Source organism: Eptesicus fuscus, chromosome 18, assembly GCF_027574615.1.
Source record: "Eptesicus fuscus isolate TK198812 chromosome 18, DD_ASM_mEF_20220401, whole genome shotgun sequence".
Lineage (NCBI taxonomy): Eukaryota > Metazoa > Chordata > Mammalia > Chiroptera > Vespertilionidae > Eptesicus > Eptesicus fuscus.
The window spans coordinates 49,908,386-49,928,706 of record NC_072490.1 but is presented as its reverse complement, the minus strand read 5'-3'; the positions used below and the strand labels follow the sequence as shown (position 1 = coordinate 49,928,706).

The window sequence follows — 20,321 nt, the reverse complement described above, 5'->3', positions numbered from 1 at the left end:
AAGAAGTTGGCTTCTCAGCCTCTAAAATGGGGGGCCTAAGAAGAAGGGGGTAAAAAATACCACATAAGAGTAACTGTAAAAGACTAAATAAATGAGTAAAAGGAGCATTGAAAGAAGATAAAATATTAATGAAAGTGAAAAGGAAAAATTAAGTCATAAAAAAAATCTTGTTTTTATTAGTTGAGTCCTAATTCTGTTCCATAGACTGTGCTATGTACCTTACATAAATCATCTCTTCTAGTCCTCATGGACATCCTGCAAGGTAGATAAGAGTATCTCCTAAGTACTGAGAAGGAAACCAGAGTTAACTACTTGCCCAAGGACTTGTATTAAAGACACACTTTGGCCTGAGATGGCTCTGCTTCCCCATCGCCTCTCCTGGGGCCAGCACAGCAAATGTGCAGTTGCCTTCACTATGGGTTGGTCCCATTTCAAGCTGCTCCAGATGCTGTACTTAATGGCAAACTGCCTGAAATTCAAGTGAGACTTTCCGGGCCTTGCTTAATGGGTGGGTTGAACCAAGAACGCCTGAGTAGATCTAGCAAACGCTGCTGCAGCACTTCCTTCTGCAATGGTTACCTATCATTAGTTCAGGTTTTCTGCTCCTGGAACTCATTAGTTCAACTCTGAATTCTGATCCAAGGCTCCGTGGTTTTTATACATATTGAATGCTTGTAAATGGACTTCTATTTCAGGAAGTTCTGTTTGTAAACAGTTCATAGAAGCCTGGTTGTCTTCTTAGAGTTGTGCTGTCAGCTACTCTGGGCTAATTATCTCTGAGTGTTCATGTAAGGTCACCTTCAGGGTTCAAGCTTGTCTAGGTCAGTTAACTTTAACCTGGAGATAAATTCTATCCCATAGTTTGGTTCTTAGACTGATTATTTATGGGAGCTCCTAGGAGAGATTTCCATTCACTCATACAGTCAGCAGAAGTATGGTAAGAAATCAAAGAGAGCATGTGATCTCTGACAATACTGTAAGAAAACTGAAGACTTAAGATTGTGCCTTGGTGATTTTATATCTCCATAACCTAACACTGTGCCTGGTGTATATTAAACACAATAAATTTATGTATTCATTCAACAAATAATCGTTTATAGGCCATTATGTGCTAGACACTAGAAGCCTAGCAGTAACCTAGAAAGACATAGTTCTTGAACATGTGAAATATATGCTCTTACAGGGAGATAATTAATGAAAAGTAAGCACAATTTTAAAATAAAGAACAAAGGCCCAAATGTCCATCAATTGGAGGACAGATACAGTTTGGTATAGTCATACAATGGAATACTGCTCAGTATGAGGATGAACAACTGTTGCTACCCCCAACTACATGGCAGAATCTCGTAATGCATGACTGCATAAAGATCAAGTTCAAAAATAGGCAAGACCAACTTATGATGCTAGAAGTCAGGCTACTGGGCACCTTTGGAGAGGGGCAATGACCTTGGAGACATGCAGGAGATTCAGGGATCCGGGTTATGTTCTTTATCTTGAAGAAGAGTTGGTTCCATGGGAAAATTCACTTTGTGAAAATTCCTCAAACTCTGTGCTTATGGCATATGTTTTTCTAAATCATGTTATAATTCAGTTAACTAAATTGATCTTAGAGAAAAGTGCTGACTATGATGATGGCTATGAAGGCAATGCCTAGGGTCCAGGGCACCGTTCTAGGGATTAGCTTGGGGGACACTATTGTAGACGGGGTGGTCAGGGAAGATTTTCCTGGGTGATGCTGGGTAAGCTGAGCCCCAAGAATGAGAGGGTAGCAGCCCTGGGGAAAGGCAGGCGAAGAGCATCCCAGGCAGGGGAATGGCAAGTGCAAGGGTGCTCAGGCAAGCAAGGTTGGGGCACATTTGAAAATAGAAAAAAGCCAGTTTGGCTGAAGCAGAGTAAGTGGAGAGCAGAGTGGGACGAGACAAAGCAGGAGCCAGCAGAGGCTCCACCTTGCAGAGCCACTGGGCCCTTATCACTTGACTCTTTTTGGTGCCAGGCAGTGTACTATGATCCTTAAGTACATCACCTCATTTCCTTTTCATCTTTACAGCAGCCCTGGTCTAACAACTCCCATTTTATACACGAAGAAGCAAGGCTTAGGGAAAGCAGCTTGTCAAGGCCATCCAGCTTGGAAGTGTGTGGTATCCCCAGAACTTGAACCCATATCCTTTGAACACAAGCCTGTGTTCTCCTGACCCTGCCTCTGGTGTGTAGATAGCTACTTCCTGCATGATCCATGTACCTTTCAGGTTGTGAAAAAAAGCATTGATTAAAGTAGCAAACTCCACCTGGGAAGGTCTGGGAAGGAGCACATGGGCTGGATTTTGAAACTACAAATAGAATTTAACACAGGCATGCTTTCTTGAGGGAACAGTATGTGCAAAGACTCAAAGATGAGAATTAATCATTACAACAACTAGTGTTTATTGAGATTTCATGTTGTTCTAGGTTCTGCAATGAATGTTTTACTTATCTGGGTTAATCCTCACAACAATCCTGTGACGTCAGTACTGGCCCCATTTTACAGATGGAAAAACTGAGGTGTGGAGAGGTTAGTCGTTTGCCCAGTGAACCACGGCTAGTGAGGTGGCTAAATATTGTTTAATCAGTGGTGAGAAAAGTAGTGAACGTGGACGGGCAGGTATCCAACCTAGACATGGACAGAGATCTGCCTCTAGCGTCCATGGCCCCACCTCTCCCTCTGAGAGCTTGAGGTGTCCAGGGAAGTGGGGGATATTTTTTGGGGGTTCATGATAGGCATTCTTGAACCTGACTTAAATGATATTGCTGAAGGTCCCCTCTTTTTGAGAGTTTTATATTCTGCAATTTCTCCCTTCTGACTTTTTAAAACATACCTTTGTGCAGTTTTTACCTGCTTTTTCCTCTCCTCTAGACAACAAGTTCTCTGAGGACAATCCCTTATGGCTTTGATTCCGCTGGGCCCTGGCCTGGCCAGTAAGATCAGAGATTGAGTGTGTTTTAATAATCATTAAACCCCCAGGGCTCAGGCAGGTGGTAGGTGCTCTGTAAATATCTCTTGAAAAATGACACTATGCTTATCGAACAAAAGGTTAGAGTGAGAATGGATTTGGTCTGAGTGAACAATCAATCATCATCATTCAGAGGGTGTGCACCTAATTTTATTTCCATTGCTTAAGTATTTAGGAAAGCGAGGTTTATTGGTCTCCCTTCCCTCTCCTGCCCCATCACTCCATTCCATCTTACCCCCCAAATCACACAAAATTTATATTGACCCAGTCTTGGAAGGAATTCTGAGCAAGAAATTCTGTGAGGCTCCTTAGTTGGTACTACACAGTAAAGATTTATGATCTAAGCCAGTTAAAGCTGGCCTGCTTAAAAGAAATTCATGGTAGGGTGTCACTTTTATGAGCAAATCAACTTCTGCCCAATATTTCAGTTTAAATGGTTTCAAGTACATACAAAATAACTATGATTTTTCTGTCCAGCTCCACTATCCCTGGTGAGAACACAAAAGCTCAAGTAGCTTAGAAGTGAGTTCATTCTGACTAGCCACTAGCATATGTGATATTGACCACTCGCAGTGTGGTTATTCTGCCCAGGATGTACTGACAGTGACACATACATAGATTTCAGACATCACATAGAAACAGAATGTAAGATAACTCATTAATAATTTTGGATATACCAGGTTCAATAAAGTATATTAAAATTCATTTCACCTGTTTCTTTTTACTTTTTAAAATGTGACTATAAGAAAATGTAAATTTATACATGTGGTTAACAAATATGACTCTGATAAAAGCCTAACTCCTGGCTGGCTCAGTGGTTAACTATTGACCTATGAACCAGGAAGTCACAGTTCGATACCTGGTCAGAGCTCATGCTTGGGTTGTGGGCTTGATCCCCAGTGTGGGTCATGCAAGAGGCAGCCGATCAATGATTCTCTCTCATCATCATCAATGTTTCTATCTCTCCCTCTTCCTTCCTCTCTGAAATCAAGGGGTTGGGCTTTATATATATATATATATATATATATGTATATAAATGTATATAAATGTATATCTAATCTAATAATAGACAAATATGCAAATTGACCGCACCTTCGCTACACCTAAGCCACGCCCACCAGCCAAGCCACGCCCACCAACCAATCAGGACGAGTATGCAAATTGCCCCAACAAAGATGGCGGCTAATTTGCATATCAAGACAGCGTCCAAAGAAGCCAAGAGCTGCAGAAGGGAGTAAAGCTTCGAAGAAGCAAGCAAGCCGGGGGAGGGGGGGGGAGGAGAAGGGCGTGGCGGAGGTGGGGCCGGGGGGAGGAGAAGGGCGGGGCGGAGGCGGGGCCGGGGACGAAGGGAAATGCAGGCGGGCTGGAGGAGAAGGCGGGGCCGGCGACAAGGGCGGGGCCGAGGCGGGGCTGGGGGCGAAGGAAAACGCGGGCAGGCTGGAGGAGAAGGTGAGGCAGGCGACAAGGGAGGAACGGAGGCGGGGTAGAGTGCAACAGGAAATCCTATTGCAGGATTTTTCCTGCAACGGGAAAGCTAGTATATATATAAATGTATATAAATGTATATATATGTATACACACACACATAAAAGAGTAAGATGCAAATTGACTGTAACTCCGATGCCCTCCAGCCAGCCAATCAGGAGTGAGTATGCAAATTAACCCAACAAAGATGATGGGTTAATTTGCATACTCAGGCGCCCAGCAGCTGGGGGCAGAGCGGGGCAGGATGTTTGCGTTTTCGCCATGGCAAAAACACAGGTGTTCTGCACCACCCCAGCCGCTCCGGGCCTCTGGGCAGTGTGGGAAGACGAAAAGGCAGCTCCGGGCCAGAGCGAAGGTGGTAGCGGCAGCCAGGGGAAGGAAGGCCCATTCTTGCACGAATCTTCGTGCATCGGACCTCTAGTAGACAGTAATGTTGTGAAGGCCTGGTGGGGGGCAGACAGTGGAGGTTGAGTGGAGGGGCAAAGGGGAGGGAAAATGGGGGACATCTGTAATCTTACCTAATAAAAGAGAAGCATGCAAATTAACCATCATTCCGCTATGCCCACAGCCAATCAGAGTGAGTATGCAAATTAACCCAACAAATATGGAGGTTAATTTGCATATGCAGGCGCGGAGTGGCCGGGAAGGGCGTGACGCCTGCTATGAGGGGAAGGGGGGCGGCAGAGGAAGCTACTGGAGCAGTGCTCCAGACAAAAGCGAGGACTTGCCGGCTCCCGGGCAGCCAAGGAGCGGGGACTTGCCAGCTCCCAGGTGGGCCCTGGAGTGGGGATGTGCTGGTTCCCAGGTGGCTGGGACTGAAGCTAAGGGAAGGAAGGCCTATTCTTGCCTATTCTTGCATGAATATCATGCAATGGGCCTCTAGTGTGTGTGTGTTTGTGTGTTTGTTTGTATATAAATTTAAAATGCTTTCATCTTTAAAGTCATATATATATATATATGTATATATATATATATATATATATATATGACTTTAAAGATGAAAGCATTTTAAATATATATAGAAACTCATAATTTTTAAAAAGACCTCATATTATGTCATTGAATAGCTATTAGAATTATCACCATTTTCCCAGTGAAAGTTTATCTGCTTTCTAAGTGAGAAGACTGAGGAGGTGATGACATTTACTTAGTTAAGCCTGGCCTCTTCCAGAAAGACATTTAACTCCCTGGCTAATTGAGAGAACAGAAGTGGCTTTTCCAAGATGACACAGAGGTGGGTAGAACGGGGACTGGAATTGTCCTCCTCCTCCTACTAGAACAGCAGTTCTCAGACAGTATCCCATTCTTGTTATGAAGAGCAACTTTATAAATAATGGTGGAATGAGCAAAGTTTTTAGCTGACTTTTTTAGGTAAATTAGAGCTGATGAAAGGATATTGAAAATAATTTATCTTTTGTGCACTTCATTCACTTATTTATTTAACAAGCACTTCATTTAGTGCCTGTCGTGTGTAAAGCATAAGTTGGCCCTGGGGAAACATTGCTGAACAAAACAGCAAGACAAGACAGATCATCTAACAAATTCAGCCATAACTGACAAGTATTATTGACATATATTTAAGTGAAAGGTGTACAATGTAATGATTTGATACATGTGTATTTTGTAAAATGATTATCACATTAAGGTTAATTAACATCTCCATCCCCTGACATAATTACGATTTAGTATTATTAGCTATAATCACCATGCTGTATATTAGATCCCTAGAGCTTGTTAATCTTTTACTGGGTGTTTATACCCTTTGACAATATCTCCCCACTTCCCCCACCCCGACCCCAGCTCCTGGCAAATACCACCCCCTCTGCTTCTCTGAGTCCAGCTGTGTGTGTGTGTGTGTGTGTGTGTGTTTTGTTAATCCTCACCCAAGGATATTTTTCTATTGATTTTTAGGAAGAGTGGAAGAAAGAATAAAAGACAGAAACATGGATGTGAGAGAAACACATCAATTGGTTGCCTCCTGCATGAGCCCTGACCAGGGCCTGGGCTGGGGAGGAACCTACAACCAAGGTACATGCCCTGGACCTGAATGGAACCAGGGACCCTTTGGTCCGCAGGCCGATGACACTCTATCCACTGAGCCAAACAGGCTAGGGCTGAGTCCAGCTTTTTCTAGATTCTACATGTAAATGATATCATCATGTATTTCCTTTTCTATGACTTTTTTAACTTAACATAATGCCCTCAAGTTTCATCCAAGTTGTGGAAACAGCAGGATATCCTTCCTTCTCATGGCTGAATAACATTGACTTTATATATAATCACGTCTTCTTTATGTATCCATCTATTGACACTTAGGTTGTTTCCATATCTTGACTATTGTGAATAATGCTGCACTGCACATAGGGCTGCCAGAATCTCTTTTTAGAAAGGAGATCCATTTTCATTTACTTTTGATATAGACCCAGATGTGGGATTGCTGGATCATGTGGTAGTTCTATTTTTAATTTTTGAGGAACCACCATGCTGTTTTCCATAGTGGCTGCAGCAATTTACATTCCCATCAGCAGTGCACAGGAGTTCCCTTTTCTCCACATGGAGGACAACACTTGTTATTTCTTGCCTTTTTGATAATAGCCATTCTAGCAGGTGTGAGGTGATATCCTCCTGTGGTCTCGATTTACATTTCCCAGACAGTGTTGAATACCTTGTCAAGTACCTGTTAGCCATTTGTATGTCTTCTTTAGAAAAATGTTTATTTAGATTCCTCCTCATTTTTAAATCAGATTGTTTTTATTATATAGTGTATGAGTTCCTTACATATTTTAGATATTAACTCCTTATCGGATAGTTTGCAAATATTTTCTCTCATTCCATAAGTTGCCTTTTCATGTGGCTGGTAGTGTGGTTTCTTTTGCTGTGCAGGAGCTTTTTAAAAAGTTGAACAAGTAAAGTTTTTGCATTTATTTAAAATTTGTTTTTAATTGTAGTTGACATATAATATGATAAGTAATATTATATTAGTTTCACATGTACAACATAGTGATTCAACATTTATATACCTTACAAAATGATCACTACAATAAGTTTAGTAACCATCTGTCATCATATATAGTTATTATGATATTATTGACTCTGTTTCCTATACTGTGCATTACATTCCTGTGACTTATTTTGTAACTGGAGTTTTATACTTCTTAATCCCCTTCCCTTTTTCCAGCTATCCCTCTAATCCCCTTCCCTCTGACAAACATTAGTTTGTTCTCTGTATCTGTGAGTTTTGTTTCGTTTGTTCGTTTTGTTTTTTATATTCCATCTATAAGTGAAATTATATAGTGTCTGTCTTTCTCGGTCTGACTTATTTCACTTAGCACAATACCTTCTAGGTCCATCAATGATGTTGCCTTTTAATTGGATTCCTTTTTCTTCAGTTTTTGTGTATTTTTATTTAGTTTTGCTTTATGGTTACCATAAGGTTCATATACACCCATCTATATCTATAGCAGTCTACTTAAAGCTGATAGGCATGTAAGTTCAATTGCATTCGAAAAGCACTACATTTTTTCTCCTCCTCCACTCTTTATGTTTTTGATGTCATGTTTTATATTGTTTTGTTTTGTGTATCCCATGATTATTTATTGTAGTTATAGCTAATTTTGCTACTATTGTCTTTTAACCTTCATATTAGTTTCTTAAGTGGTTAATTCACTGTGCTTATTATATACTAGAGGCCCAGTGCACAAAATCGTGCACGTGGGAGGGGGTATCCCTCAGCCTGGCCTGCACCCTCTCACAATCTGGGACCCCTCGGGGGATGTCTGACTGCTGGTTTATGCCCGATCATCCCTGTGGGATGAGGCCTAAACTGGCAGTTGGACATCCCCCTCACAATCTGGGACTGCTGGCTCCTAACCACTCGCCTGCCTGTCTGCCTACCTGCCTGATCATCCCTAACCACTTGCCTGCCTGCCTGATCACCCCTAACCACTCTGCCTGCCTGCCTGATTGCCCCTAACTACTCACCTGCCTGCCTGATCACTCCTAACCACTCTGCCTGCCTTCCTGATCTCCCCTAACCACTCACCTGCCTGCCTGATCACCCCTAACCGCCTCTGCCTCAGCCCTCACCACCACGGCTTTGTCTGGAAGGACATCCAGAATTTACATCCGGATGGTCATTCAGCTATCTGGTCTAATTAGCATATTATGCTTTTATCATTATAGATTTGCCTTTATCAGTGATATTTTTCCCCCTTTTTTGTATTTTTTTTTTTTTATGTCTGGTTATGACCCTTTTTTTCTGGATAAAGAAGATCATTTAACATTTCTTGTAAAGCCAGCTTAGTGATTGGGAACTCCTTTAGTTTTTACTTATCTGGGACACTCTCTCCTTCAATTCTGAATGGTAACCTTGCTGGATAAAATGTTCTAGGTTATAGATTCCTTTCTTTCAGCACTATCAACCACCACTCCCTTTTGGCCTGTAAAGTCACTTCTGATAAATCAGCTGATAGCCTTAAGGGGTTTCCCTTGTATGTGACTTGATGTTTCATTCTTGCTGCCTTTAAGATGGTCTCTTTATCCTTAACATTTGCCATTTTAATAACAATATGCCTTCGTGTGGGTCTCTTTGGGTTCATCTTCTTTGGAACTTTCTGTGCTTCCTGGACCAGGATATTTGTTCCCTTTCCCAGATTAGGAAAGTTTTCAAACATTTGTTCAACTATTCTTTCTGCCCCTTTTTCTCTCTCTTCTCTTCCTGGAATCCCTATAATGTGAAGTGTTAGGGCACATGACGTTATCCCAGAGATCTCTTACACTATCCTCATTTTTTAAAATTCTCTTTTTATTTTCCTGTCTGATTGGGTGATCCCCACTATTCTGTCTTCAAGGTCACTAATCCATTCTTCCATATTTCCTGATCTGCTATTGATTCCTTTTAATATATTCTTCATTTTAGATATTGTTTTCTTTTGATTGTTTCTTTATTACATTTTTTTATCTCTTGTATTCTTCTATGTACTCTCAAGTTTTTTGAACATACTTATGACCATTTCTTTGAATTCTTTATTACTTATCTCCTTTACATTGGGTTTTTCTCTCAACTTCTTTCTTGTTTCTTCATTTGTGGCATATTCTTCTGTCTCCCCATTGTTTGAGTTTCTATGATGTGGCTAGAATAACTGTCCCTCCCAGTCCTGAAAAAGTGGTCTCAGTGTAGGCTCTGATTTGGACAGTTTGGGCAAGCTGGCTAGTTGGAATGGGTGCTTGAGGTGCCTGATATGACCTCTAGTCTGAAGGAGTGGGCTCCAGGTGGGGCAACCTGGAGTGTTTTGCTTCCTTGCCTTTCTAATCTGGGTGGGGCTGCCTGATGTAGAGGGGGCTGCTCGGTGTGCTCTTAGCATGCCCTGTTGCTTTAACTGTCTGTGATCAGGGCAGGGTCTGGGCAGGGCTACTTTTTAGCTCAATGTTCCACCAACTTTGCCCTCTCTGGGTGGGACATGTCTGTTCTGTGTGCATGGCTGCACTTCACTAGTTCTGTTCCCTCTCTAGGGAGTACAGCTCCTCACATACTCAGTCATGCCCCTCATTCCACATGGGTCATCCCTGCCTGTGTGCCCTGTTGCTTTAATTGTCCGCAGTCAGAGCAGGGACTGGGTGCACTACTGCATGCCTGCTTCTCAGTGCCCTACTAGCTCTGCCCATTCTCCCCAAGGGAAGCCTTGTGTGTGCACAGCAACATCCCACTTATTCCACAGAGGGCACCCCTGAGTGTGGCTGCCACAAAGTTTTGCTAGCTCCACACTTCCTTTGGGCAGGAAAGCTCCACATGGGCATGCAGCAGTGCCCACTGCCTCAGCACTTTCTCTGGAGGAGGAAGCCCTGCAGGTGTGCACCACAGCATTGTGTCAGCACCTCACTGTTTTCAGGCAGCGGAGCCCCTGTGTGTGCATCCCAGTGTGTGCTATGGTGCCCTCCTATTTCTGCTTGTTCTGGTTCCAAGAGGGGTGCCTGGGGACATGCCACAGCGCTCAGCACATCAGCCAGAGAAGCTGGATGGACTCCCACCCACTATCCATATTCAGAAAAAATGTAAATAATGGCGCTCACCAGTTCCTCTTGTTCCGGGTTGTTCCCTCAGCTCCCGGAGAGCTCTCATGGTTTCCTGGCCTTCTCTATGCAGTCCCTCTCTCTTGCTTGTTGTGCAAAAGCTGTTTGATTGGCTCATAGTTGTCTCTCAGGAAGAATTGCTCAAAATATAGGCATAAGTTTAATATGGTCTTGGGAGGGGGTGAGCTCAGCACCCACCTAAACCACCATCTTGGACCCACCTCCCATGTAGTTCCACTTGTTTAGTGGAATGTAGTTCCACTTGTTTGTTTTTGTAGTTCCACTTGTTTGTTTTTGTAGTTCCACTTGTTTGTTTTATGTAGTTCCACTTGTTTATTTTTCCCTTTTTTTCCTTGTGTTTTTCTGGTCAGAAAACCACTAACAAGACAATGTTAAGGAGCCTTTTTCCTGTTTTCTTCTAGTAGTTTTATAGGTTTGGGAGGATTAATTAATTATGTCTTTAATCTATTTTGCGTTATTTTTTGTGAGTGGTTAAGATAGGGACCCAATTTTATTCTTCTGCATGTGAATATTCAGTTTTTACAAAATCACTTATTGAAGAGACCATCTTTCACCCAGTGAGTATCCTGGCTCCCTTTTCAAATAGTAGTTGACCATACATGCGCGGGTTTACCTCTGGGCTCTCAGTGCGGTTCCGTTGGGTTACGTGTCTGTTTTAATGCCAGCACTAGACTTTTTGGCCACTATAGCTTTGTAAAGCAGGGCAGTTCAGACCACCCGAGGCGCCTGTGCAGTGGTTTGTGGAACAACCATCTCTAAAACAAACAAACAGCCCGACTTGCAGCAGTTGCCAGTTTCCATGCTGTAATTACTCCCACCTTGGCTGATATCTGGCTTCCAATAACATGTCACTGAATGTGGAGTTGGGGAGAGACGTGGGATAGTAGCCCATATATATCGTCTCTATAATACAAACAATATATGTAAATAACCCCAAAAGTACAGATCATAATAACGTGTGATAAAATAATAAAAAAGCAATGAATGTTGAATATGTATTAACTTTTGTTTTAATATATTTAACTGTAATTTGTATTAATTTTTAGAAATGGCTGTGTTTAACAACTGCCTCACAAAATTCCTGCAAACTTAGCATTCAGCTCTCACCTGCCTGTGCAGGCCGGCTCCGGCCCACCAACGGGCCTGAGTGTAAAGTCCCATGATCCTTGGGTGGAACCAGTGCTCACTCTTCCTCTCCCTCTGTTTCTTCCAGATCAGCAAACAGCAGCTGCAGACCGTCAAGGACCGCTTTCAGGCTTTCCTCAACGGGGAAACCCAGATTGTGGCTGACGAGGCCTTCATGAATGCTGTCCAGAGTTACTATGAGGTAAGACACCATAAGGAAGGATGGCGGGACTGCTCAGGCCTGCAGCCCAGGCTCAGTGGGCACAGCAGCCTTGGCCTTCCATAGAACCACTCCTCCTGAGGCAAAGCGGTGGGTGACTGGTTACAATTTTAAGGAATAATTGTATTTTATTTGGGGGAAAACTGTAAAAGAAGCAACTGTTTACCAACTGATTTTTATACCAGGCCCTGTGCTGAGTGCTTTACATGCAATTTCTTGCTTAATCCTTATAACAGTCTTCAGAGTTAGGTCCTGATATTATTTCCATTTTACTGATGAAGAGACTGAGGTTCAGAGAGGCTATGTCAATTACTCAAGGTCACACTCTTTAAATGCCACAGCTATAACTTGAAGCGAATCAGGAGCCTTTTCCCTCCACTTACAACCTTTCTGAAGGTTTTATCATCTCCTAAGGACAGTGCATTCACTGTCTTACTCTCCTCGATATTAAAATGGTGCTGTTCTTTTTGTAAGTTAGAACACCGTCCAAAATGCACCACTATTCTCAGGAGAAAATCTAGAAGCGAGAGAATATATCTTGAGTATATATTACAAGTAATTTTTCACCTTTAAACCTCAGTGACTTATTTATTAGTGAAGAGAACTTAGAATTCTACTAGTACTTTTTTTTAGCATTAAATATTTATTTACTTGTAAATCTAAGAATGGCAGTTGCCAGTGGTTACAGGGGGACAAATGGAAGATGTTGGTCAAGGGTACAGACTTTCTGTTTTAAGATGAGTAAGTTCTGAGTATCTAGTGTACAGCATGATGACTGAGTTAATGACACTATTGTACACTTGACATTTGCTGAGAGAGTAGATCTTAAATAAAAAGAAAATGTTAACTGAGGTGATGGGTAGGTATGTTAATTAGCTTGATCATGGTAATCATTTCACTATATATGTACATAAAATAATCACATTGTACACCTAAAAAACCATGGGTACAAATTAAATATATACAATTTTACTTTCAATTTAGCAATTATTCTTACATAATGTGCGTATTGGCTATCATTGGTACATCATTAATGGCAAGTGGACATGCCATGCCTTCCTATTGGCAATGTTTAACTGACATACACATTTTCAAAAATGATTATTTGGTCATTGAAAGACATTTTACTTTATATGAATCTATTTTCATATGATCCAAATATTCTCTGTGTTTGGAATCCTGTGCCTCAAAAGTCTTACCCATTGTCAAGACTAGATTAAAAGCATTAGAAATTATCCCCTGAGCATGGAAAAACTTAAAAGTCATAACAAGAAACTCTAAAATAGGTGTAAGGAAATCCAACAAACTGAACTTTTCACCATGGATTACTTTCTTTTTAAAATGATTAGGGAGCAAATTATTTCAGATCAGAAACATCGGTGCTCCTCCTTCCACTCCTGCTGGAGCAGGTGACTCCTCCTTTCACGGGGAGTGGAGCAAGACCACAGTTAGACCCTGGGAAATGTTATTGATTAGTTTGCCAATTACTTTTTCATAGTAAACAGCCTCTGTCTTTGTGATATTTGCCGAGTCCGGCCACAGACTCATTTTACATGCCATTTCCTCAGTGAAATTTCTATGCAAATCTATTTTAGAAGTTGGGTTCATTTTCATACTTATCAAATTTAAGCTTTTCCTTTATATTTTATAAGCAGTATCAATTATTGACAATAAGGGCCAAACTTACTGCTTTACCTAGTGTGATGTAATGTTTCGGTTGCATTTAATGGAAAGTGGAAATGAGATTTGGAATCACAATGAGGGTATGGCAGTGAATAACTTGAATACAGTTTACAAAATTTCTGTCTAGAAACGGCCAGGAAATGAAATGAATCCCTGTCCCCCCACCCTTTCTTCAAGTTCTGAAAGCCAGTTCTGACCAGATGAAACCTTATCGATAGTTCATGTTTAAAGTCATTCACCAGTTTATAAATTTCGAGAATGCTCATCTTAATTAAAAAGCTCATTTGACTAATGACATAAATTAAAAGAAAGTGCCATTTCTATCCATTAATTAAATTTGAAAATTAGAAGTCATCAGCATGCTAACGCGTCTCTGTCAATTACCATTATATCTACAGTGACCCTATATTTTCTTCTGTCCTGGTCAGTTTGTTGGAAATCACTTTTTTTTTTTAGTCTGATGAGAATCCAGGCTTTGAGAAATTACTGAATGTTTAATGTTGAGATTTGGGTAACAGGAAATAAGGTGGGGTGTGAATTGTTAGCCACAGTCGTCAGTAAAGCTCGAAAGCCTTAGGGCCACGTTTCCTGGGATCCTCTGCAGCACAGACCCCCGGCCAGGGGTCCGGGGAGCACTGCCTGGCAGAGCCCAGGTCTGTTCCCCTTCTCTCGCCCCTTTCCCTTTGCTCTCGGTGATGGAGAAGCTAATGTCTCTTCCTCTCCCCGAATCTGAAATGCAATTACTTTTCTGTCAGTGTCTGTCTTGGTCACGAGTCTTTGGATTACAGATGACAGACACCTCCTTCAAACTGGCTTCAAAATGAGATTTATCTGCTCAAGCCTTTGAAAGCCCAGGGAGGCCTGGCTTAGCTGTGGCTCCATCCTGAGACGCAAAGGTGCAGCAGGACGAGCATCATCCTCCACACACTCGGCTTTGCTCTCGTCCTCGGCTTCCTGCTTAGGCAGGTTGGTCCCCTGCAGCCCCAGGAGCACAGAGAACCTCTTCACTGAGAGTCCCAGCAGAAGGCCAGGTGACTCGGATGGAGCGACATGGGTCAGGCGTCTTTTCTGAAGCCAATCACAGTAGAAGTGGGTGGAACAGACCGGGACTCAGGCCTAGGACACACAGCACCTCTGAGCCCGAGTGCAGGCTCAGTCCCAGCAGAGCCATCTGTATTGAAAATGCAACGGTTTCCCAGTGTGAAATTAGGGTGACTTTTACCAGGAGAAGGGGGAATGTATGCTAATCAGAAAAACTTCACATGTATTCTCTTTCTAAACTCTCTCAAACACACACACACACTTTCTCACATACACATATACTCTCACTCACATACACACACACACACACACACACACTCACACACATACACACACACACTCACTCACACACTTTCACTCACACACACACTCTCACTCACTCACACACATATACTCACACATATACACACACTCTTACTTACACACTCTCACACACACTCACACACATATACTCACACATACTCACACGCACACTCTCACTTACATAACTCTCACTCATGCACTCACACTCTCACACACACACTCTGTCACACATACACTCACACACATACACTCACTCACATGCATACACTCACACTCACCCACATGCACACTCTCTCACACAAATACACTCTCACACACATATACTCACACATACTCACACGCACATTCTCACTTACATAACTCTCACTCATGCACTCACACTCTCACACACACACTCTCACTCACACACACCCACTTTATCACATATACACTCTCTGTCACACATACACTCACACACATACACTCACACACACTCACCCACATGCACACTCTCTCACACAAATACACTCTCACTCACACACATACATGCACATATACTCACATGCACACTCACACACTCAATCACACACACTCTCACTCACACACTCACGTACACAAATATACACTCTCACACACATTCTCACATACACACACTCACACACACTTTCACTCACACACACACATACTCTCTCTCTCACACACACCCCACCCACCATGTCGCACCTCCAGTTTACCAAGGTAATGTCATTAAGAAAAAATCTGTTCTGAGATTATTGCACTAGGCAAAGTAGAAGTCAGTGTCAGGTGTTGGCCTTGTGGTACTAAAGGATAATGGCTTGTCACACACTAGAGGAGTAAAGACAGTTCCCACCTGTGCCCATCAGCCCAGCGTGGCCCCGGCTGGCCAGCACTAACCGGCAAGCTGGTGAGGCCTGGGCGTGAGCGGGGCCAGGAGAGAGGGAGGCCAGGTTCTCTGAGGCGCTCCAGAGCATGTCGGCTTGCTTTATCCTTTCCTGGTGGCCCTGACTGTCAAAGCCGATCACACAGGACAGCAGGTTAATCCTTAATCTCTTCCATTAGGGCTTTGAGGGCTGGGCACTCTGAGATCTGCCCAGCAGCCCCAGCCTGTTCCCACAGCCACAGCCCTAAGGCACCAGAGAGCCACCCATTCCTCCATGGCCCCCACGTCTTTTCTAACCCTCAGCTCCAGCCTCACCCACACCTCCCACCTCCTTGGTTCCTTCACAAGCTGGGCCGGGCCCTCAGAGAAGAGAGGTGGTGGAAGAGTTTTACAAAGCCCTTCTCATTCAGATCCCACCTGGAAGGAAACGTGGGATGTGGTGGGAAGTGAGGGTGGAGATCGGTGGAGACGCACACGCACTGGAGCACCACAGCTGACATCAGGCGTCAGCCATGCCACTGCTCTGACTTCCGCTTGTTGTATCTTGTTTTTAGCTGATCTCCTCTAGCAAAGGCCTGGGTAGCATTTGTCAAACTGCCTTTGAATGTGTATCACAGAATTCTCCAGTTGCTAGCAACAGAAACGGACTGCGGTTAAATTAAGCCTTAATAATAATAACAACAAGAACAACTGTTTGTTGTTTTGCTATTAAAAGAAATAACCAAGCATGAGAAAAAATGGAACCGGAGCAGACTGACTGTAGGAAGCCAGGCCACAGAATATAACAGGCGCCTGTCACTGGTATGGATCTACTCCTATCCCATTCCGTCCGGTGGCACCCCACTCTGAATCTGAGCCCCACCATCCACCACAGGGCATGGCCCCAGATGTGCATCTGAAGTTTGCACCAGGATCCCTTAATTTTTGGTGAGGGATATCTTTAAGATCCAAAGGTGCATTTTATTTTAGAAATTAACATTCATCTTGCCTCAACAAAGGTAAATTTTGTATTTCTTTTCATGTAGAAAGACTTGTTTTAACTAATTATGAAAGTAAAGCATGCCAATTATAAAACTAGACAGTGTAAGAAAAAATCTTAAAGAAAATGGCTAGAAAAATACCTGTAATTCCATCATCCTAAACAATTACTATTAAATTGGGATATATATCTCTTCAGATATTTTTATATGTCTGTACACATACCGATAGCTATTTGATTTCTGTATTAAGATGTAAAATTACTATGATATATTAATAATCCACTTGTTTTAGTAGCACAGTAATTTTCAATCTCCTTTTTACCTTTGCGAAAAATCACACATATGACACCCTCATCAGTAAAAGATTTTATTACCTATGATGTTCTTGATCTAGGGTCATGCTCCTATCCTCCTAGCCCACCTCACCCTTACCATTGGAAATCTCCAGGTTAACAACAGATCATGGACATCTTAGATGCCAGTGGAAAAAATAGCTTATTTCATGGCTGCATGGTAATCTGTTAAAAAACAATGGGTAATTTTAGTTACATTCTTACAGCAGTCACCATGCTCACCGGTTGACACTCATTGTCTGGTTGAATTCTTTCCCAAGTCCTACAAGGTGGGTAGCTATGATTCCCATTTGAGAGTTAAGGAAACTGAAGCCCCTAAAGATTAGGCTACTTGCTTAGGAGCAAAGCTAGCAACTGGTAAAGTCAGGATTTGAACTCAAGTCCTCTAACTAGAACCTGCTCCTCTTATTATGCAGCCATTCCCTAGTAGTAAGCAGGTGTTGTTGTTGTTGTTGTTGTTGTTGTGTGTGTGTGTGTGTGTGTGTGTGTGTGTGTGTGTGTGTAGACCTTATTTACTTTAACATCTAGGTCTTTTTTGTTCTTTATTTTGGGTGATGTGCTTTTGTAGAGCAGGAAAGGGGCTGTCTTGGTTTCTCAGCCTGTCAGCAAGGAAGTGGGCGCTGGGCCAGCTTTGCCCCGCACCGTGTACAGTCATTACAGTACTGGTGTGCTTATGGGTTTCTAAAACAACCTTGAGGTTGCTTGGCTCTGGCGAGGGAGGGAGGGACTGATGGATGAGGGCGAGTCACTGAATTGATTGCCCTTCACCATTCCATATTTATTTGTTCATCTTCTGTCTCCCATTATGACCTATCTGGAAGTTGGCAGAGGAGTAGGGAGGATTTATGGCTGTGCCGCAGAGAACTGTGCCTGGGGTTGATGTCCCTTGGAACAGCCAAAAACAAAACAAAACGAAAACACCGGATAGCGCTCCCAGTACAAATGAGCTTCAGGGGTGGTTTTAGAGACACAAGCGCATGGGTGCTCAGTGGCTGTGCTCAAGACAGGGCAAGGCTGGCCCAGGCTCGCGTCCCTTCTGATGGACTAAGAAGCCAAGACAGGATGTGCCTGGAAAATTAGTTTTCTGCCGCCACCCCTCTGCCCCTGGCTGTCTCGCATTTCATCTTTACTGTCTCCTCAATCTTCAGCCTCCTTCCTCACACTCTTGACATTCCACACATCTCCCCTCCTTCCAGGCCTGGCCATCATATCTCACTTCTGGACAGATGGAGCCCTCTACTTTTCCAAGTCCTTTCAGAAAGTTTTATCCCCATCAGAGAAGGCTGGCTGCATGAACGCCATGTGACAGGGAAGGAGGGTGGGGTTCATAGAGGTAAAGTGACAAATATTTATTGAGTGGCCACAGGAACGAAGGAAGGGACTATGTCAAGCAGATGATGTGTGTAAGATCCAGGCGTCACCACGAGGTATAGATGCCAGCTGGGGTCATTTCCTTCCACTGTTATCAGGTCCCCCAGATATCTAGCTTCAGTCCATTGTTGCAGAGACCAATATATTGTGCTTGCTGGTTTCGCCTTTACCTTCTTGCCCCATCCAGATAGGCTCTCAATAGGATCTCTGCTTCGAGAAGTCTGCTTTGTTCTTATTCATTCACTCATTCAACGTAGTACCAATTGCATGCCAGACACTGTCTTAGACACTTGAAGAAAAAAAATAGGGAAAAGCAGTTACAACTCCTGCCTTCCTCACACTCAGATATTAACCAAGAGTCACAAAGACAGATGACAAATGGCAACTATGGAAGGCTTTGTGGGGGAAGGAGGATGGTGCTGAGGGCTTATGACTGGCCCAGCTTTATGGGACCTTGGTATGAACAGATGAAGAGGAGAGTGTGACTCATTGTTCACTGTTTTCAAGTACCCTCTCATGCTCATTAGGGCTGAAAACAGAGTTAACCCCAGCCCCTTTGAGTTCTGCAAAGCTTCCTGCCAGTTCTCTTGGCCCCTTTCAGGCCTGTTTTCCACAGTAAAGACAGAGAAAGTGAACTTGATTTTGTTACGTCTTAGCTTAAAACCTTCAGTGGCCTCTCAGTGCCCTTCAGATGAAGACCAACATACTGCATGTGGCCTCCCATGCTTTGGGCCACCTGACCCCTCCCTGCGCATCTTACATCGGTCATTCTCCCACCCTCACTGCCACAGCCACCCTGGATTCTTATGTCCTCAGACACTTGGGGTCTTTACACATATTGTTCCCTGTCTCTGAAAGACTGTCTCACCCTCTCGTCACCTAACATCTTTCACATGTCCTTTCCAGCCAGTCTTTCCTGACCACACTAGAACAGATTCCTGGGTTTAGGGCGGACCCCTGTACTTTCCCTGGTAACACTTGTCCCAGCTTGTAACAGCTGTTTGGGTGGGATTATTAAGATGATGTCATGGAGGCTTGCGGGCTGGGTCTGCATCTGTTTTGCTCACCATTGTATCCCTGGCACCTGGCACGGTGCTTCCCACCTTCTAAGAGATCAAAGAAAGAAGAAGAGGTTCATAAAGAAGAGTATAGATATCACAGCTGGAAGGACAACCCCCCAAATATGATAGTTCAACTCCCTCAGTGTACAGATTAGGAATTGGAGATTCAGAGAGGGGAGGTGACTTACCCAATATCACACAGCAAGCTAGTGGCAGAACTGGCCTGGGACCATGGTTTACAGCTCCTGCCTCCCCACAAAATTTCTCTATTTGCCCCCAAATTTGTAAGTTCTTTGAGATCTAGATCTAAAACGGAGACACGGTGTGTTAGATGGGGAAACCATCTGTATTAACCATTACAAAGTTTCAGGTGAATTCTTCAGCTCCTTAAGGGTTATAAGGCCTAAGGATTCATTTGAATATTTTTTTTCTAACACTGATTTTTAAATGAACTCTAACATCTCAGCTGAGGACCAGTTCTGAGGTGCAGGCGAGTGGGCCATGGCCTCCAGCCTGTGAAGCAAGCCCGCAGCCCTCCTTCTTCCTAAGTGAGAGCATGGAGTCACAGTGAGCGCAGGCCACCTGTCTAACAGCTCTCACCAAGGGAGCCCCGGTGATGAAGCCCCAAGCGATGCCCTCTCCTGGCCAACAAGGGCGATTCCTGAACCCAGACGAGGAGCGAACGTTTGTTCTGCCTCTGAAAGGGCATGTATGCTCCTCTGAAGGGTGACCAGGACACAGC

At 43.3% G+C, this 20,321-nt stretch overlaps 1 protein-coding gene across 8 annotated transcripts in view; it reads left to right on the top strand.

Moving 5' to 3' along the window:
- CADPS (calcium dependent secretion activator) overlaps positions 1-20,321 on the top strand; it is a 468,003-nt gene that overhangs the window by 108,333 nt on the left and 339,349 nt on the right. For all 8 annotated transcript variants that reach the window (XM_054729907.1, XM_054729908.1, XM_054729904.1 and 5 more), the window contains one exon: positions 11,776-11,889. In XM_054729907.1, the coding sequence (XP_054585882.1) occupies positions 11,776-11,889 (114 nt within the window). The remainder of the gene's footprint in view (positions 1-11,775; positions 11,890-20,321) is intronic.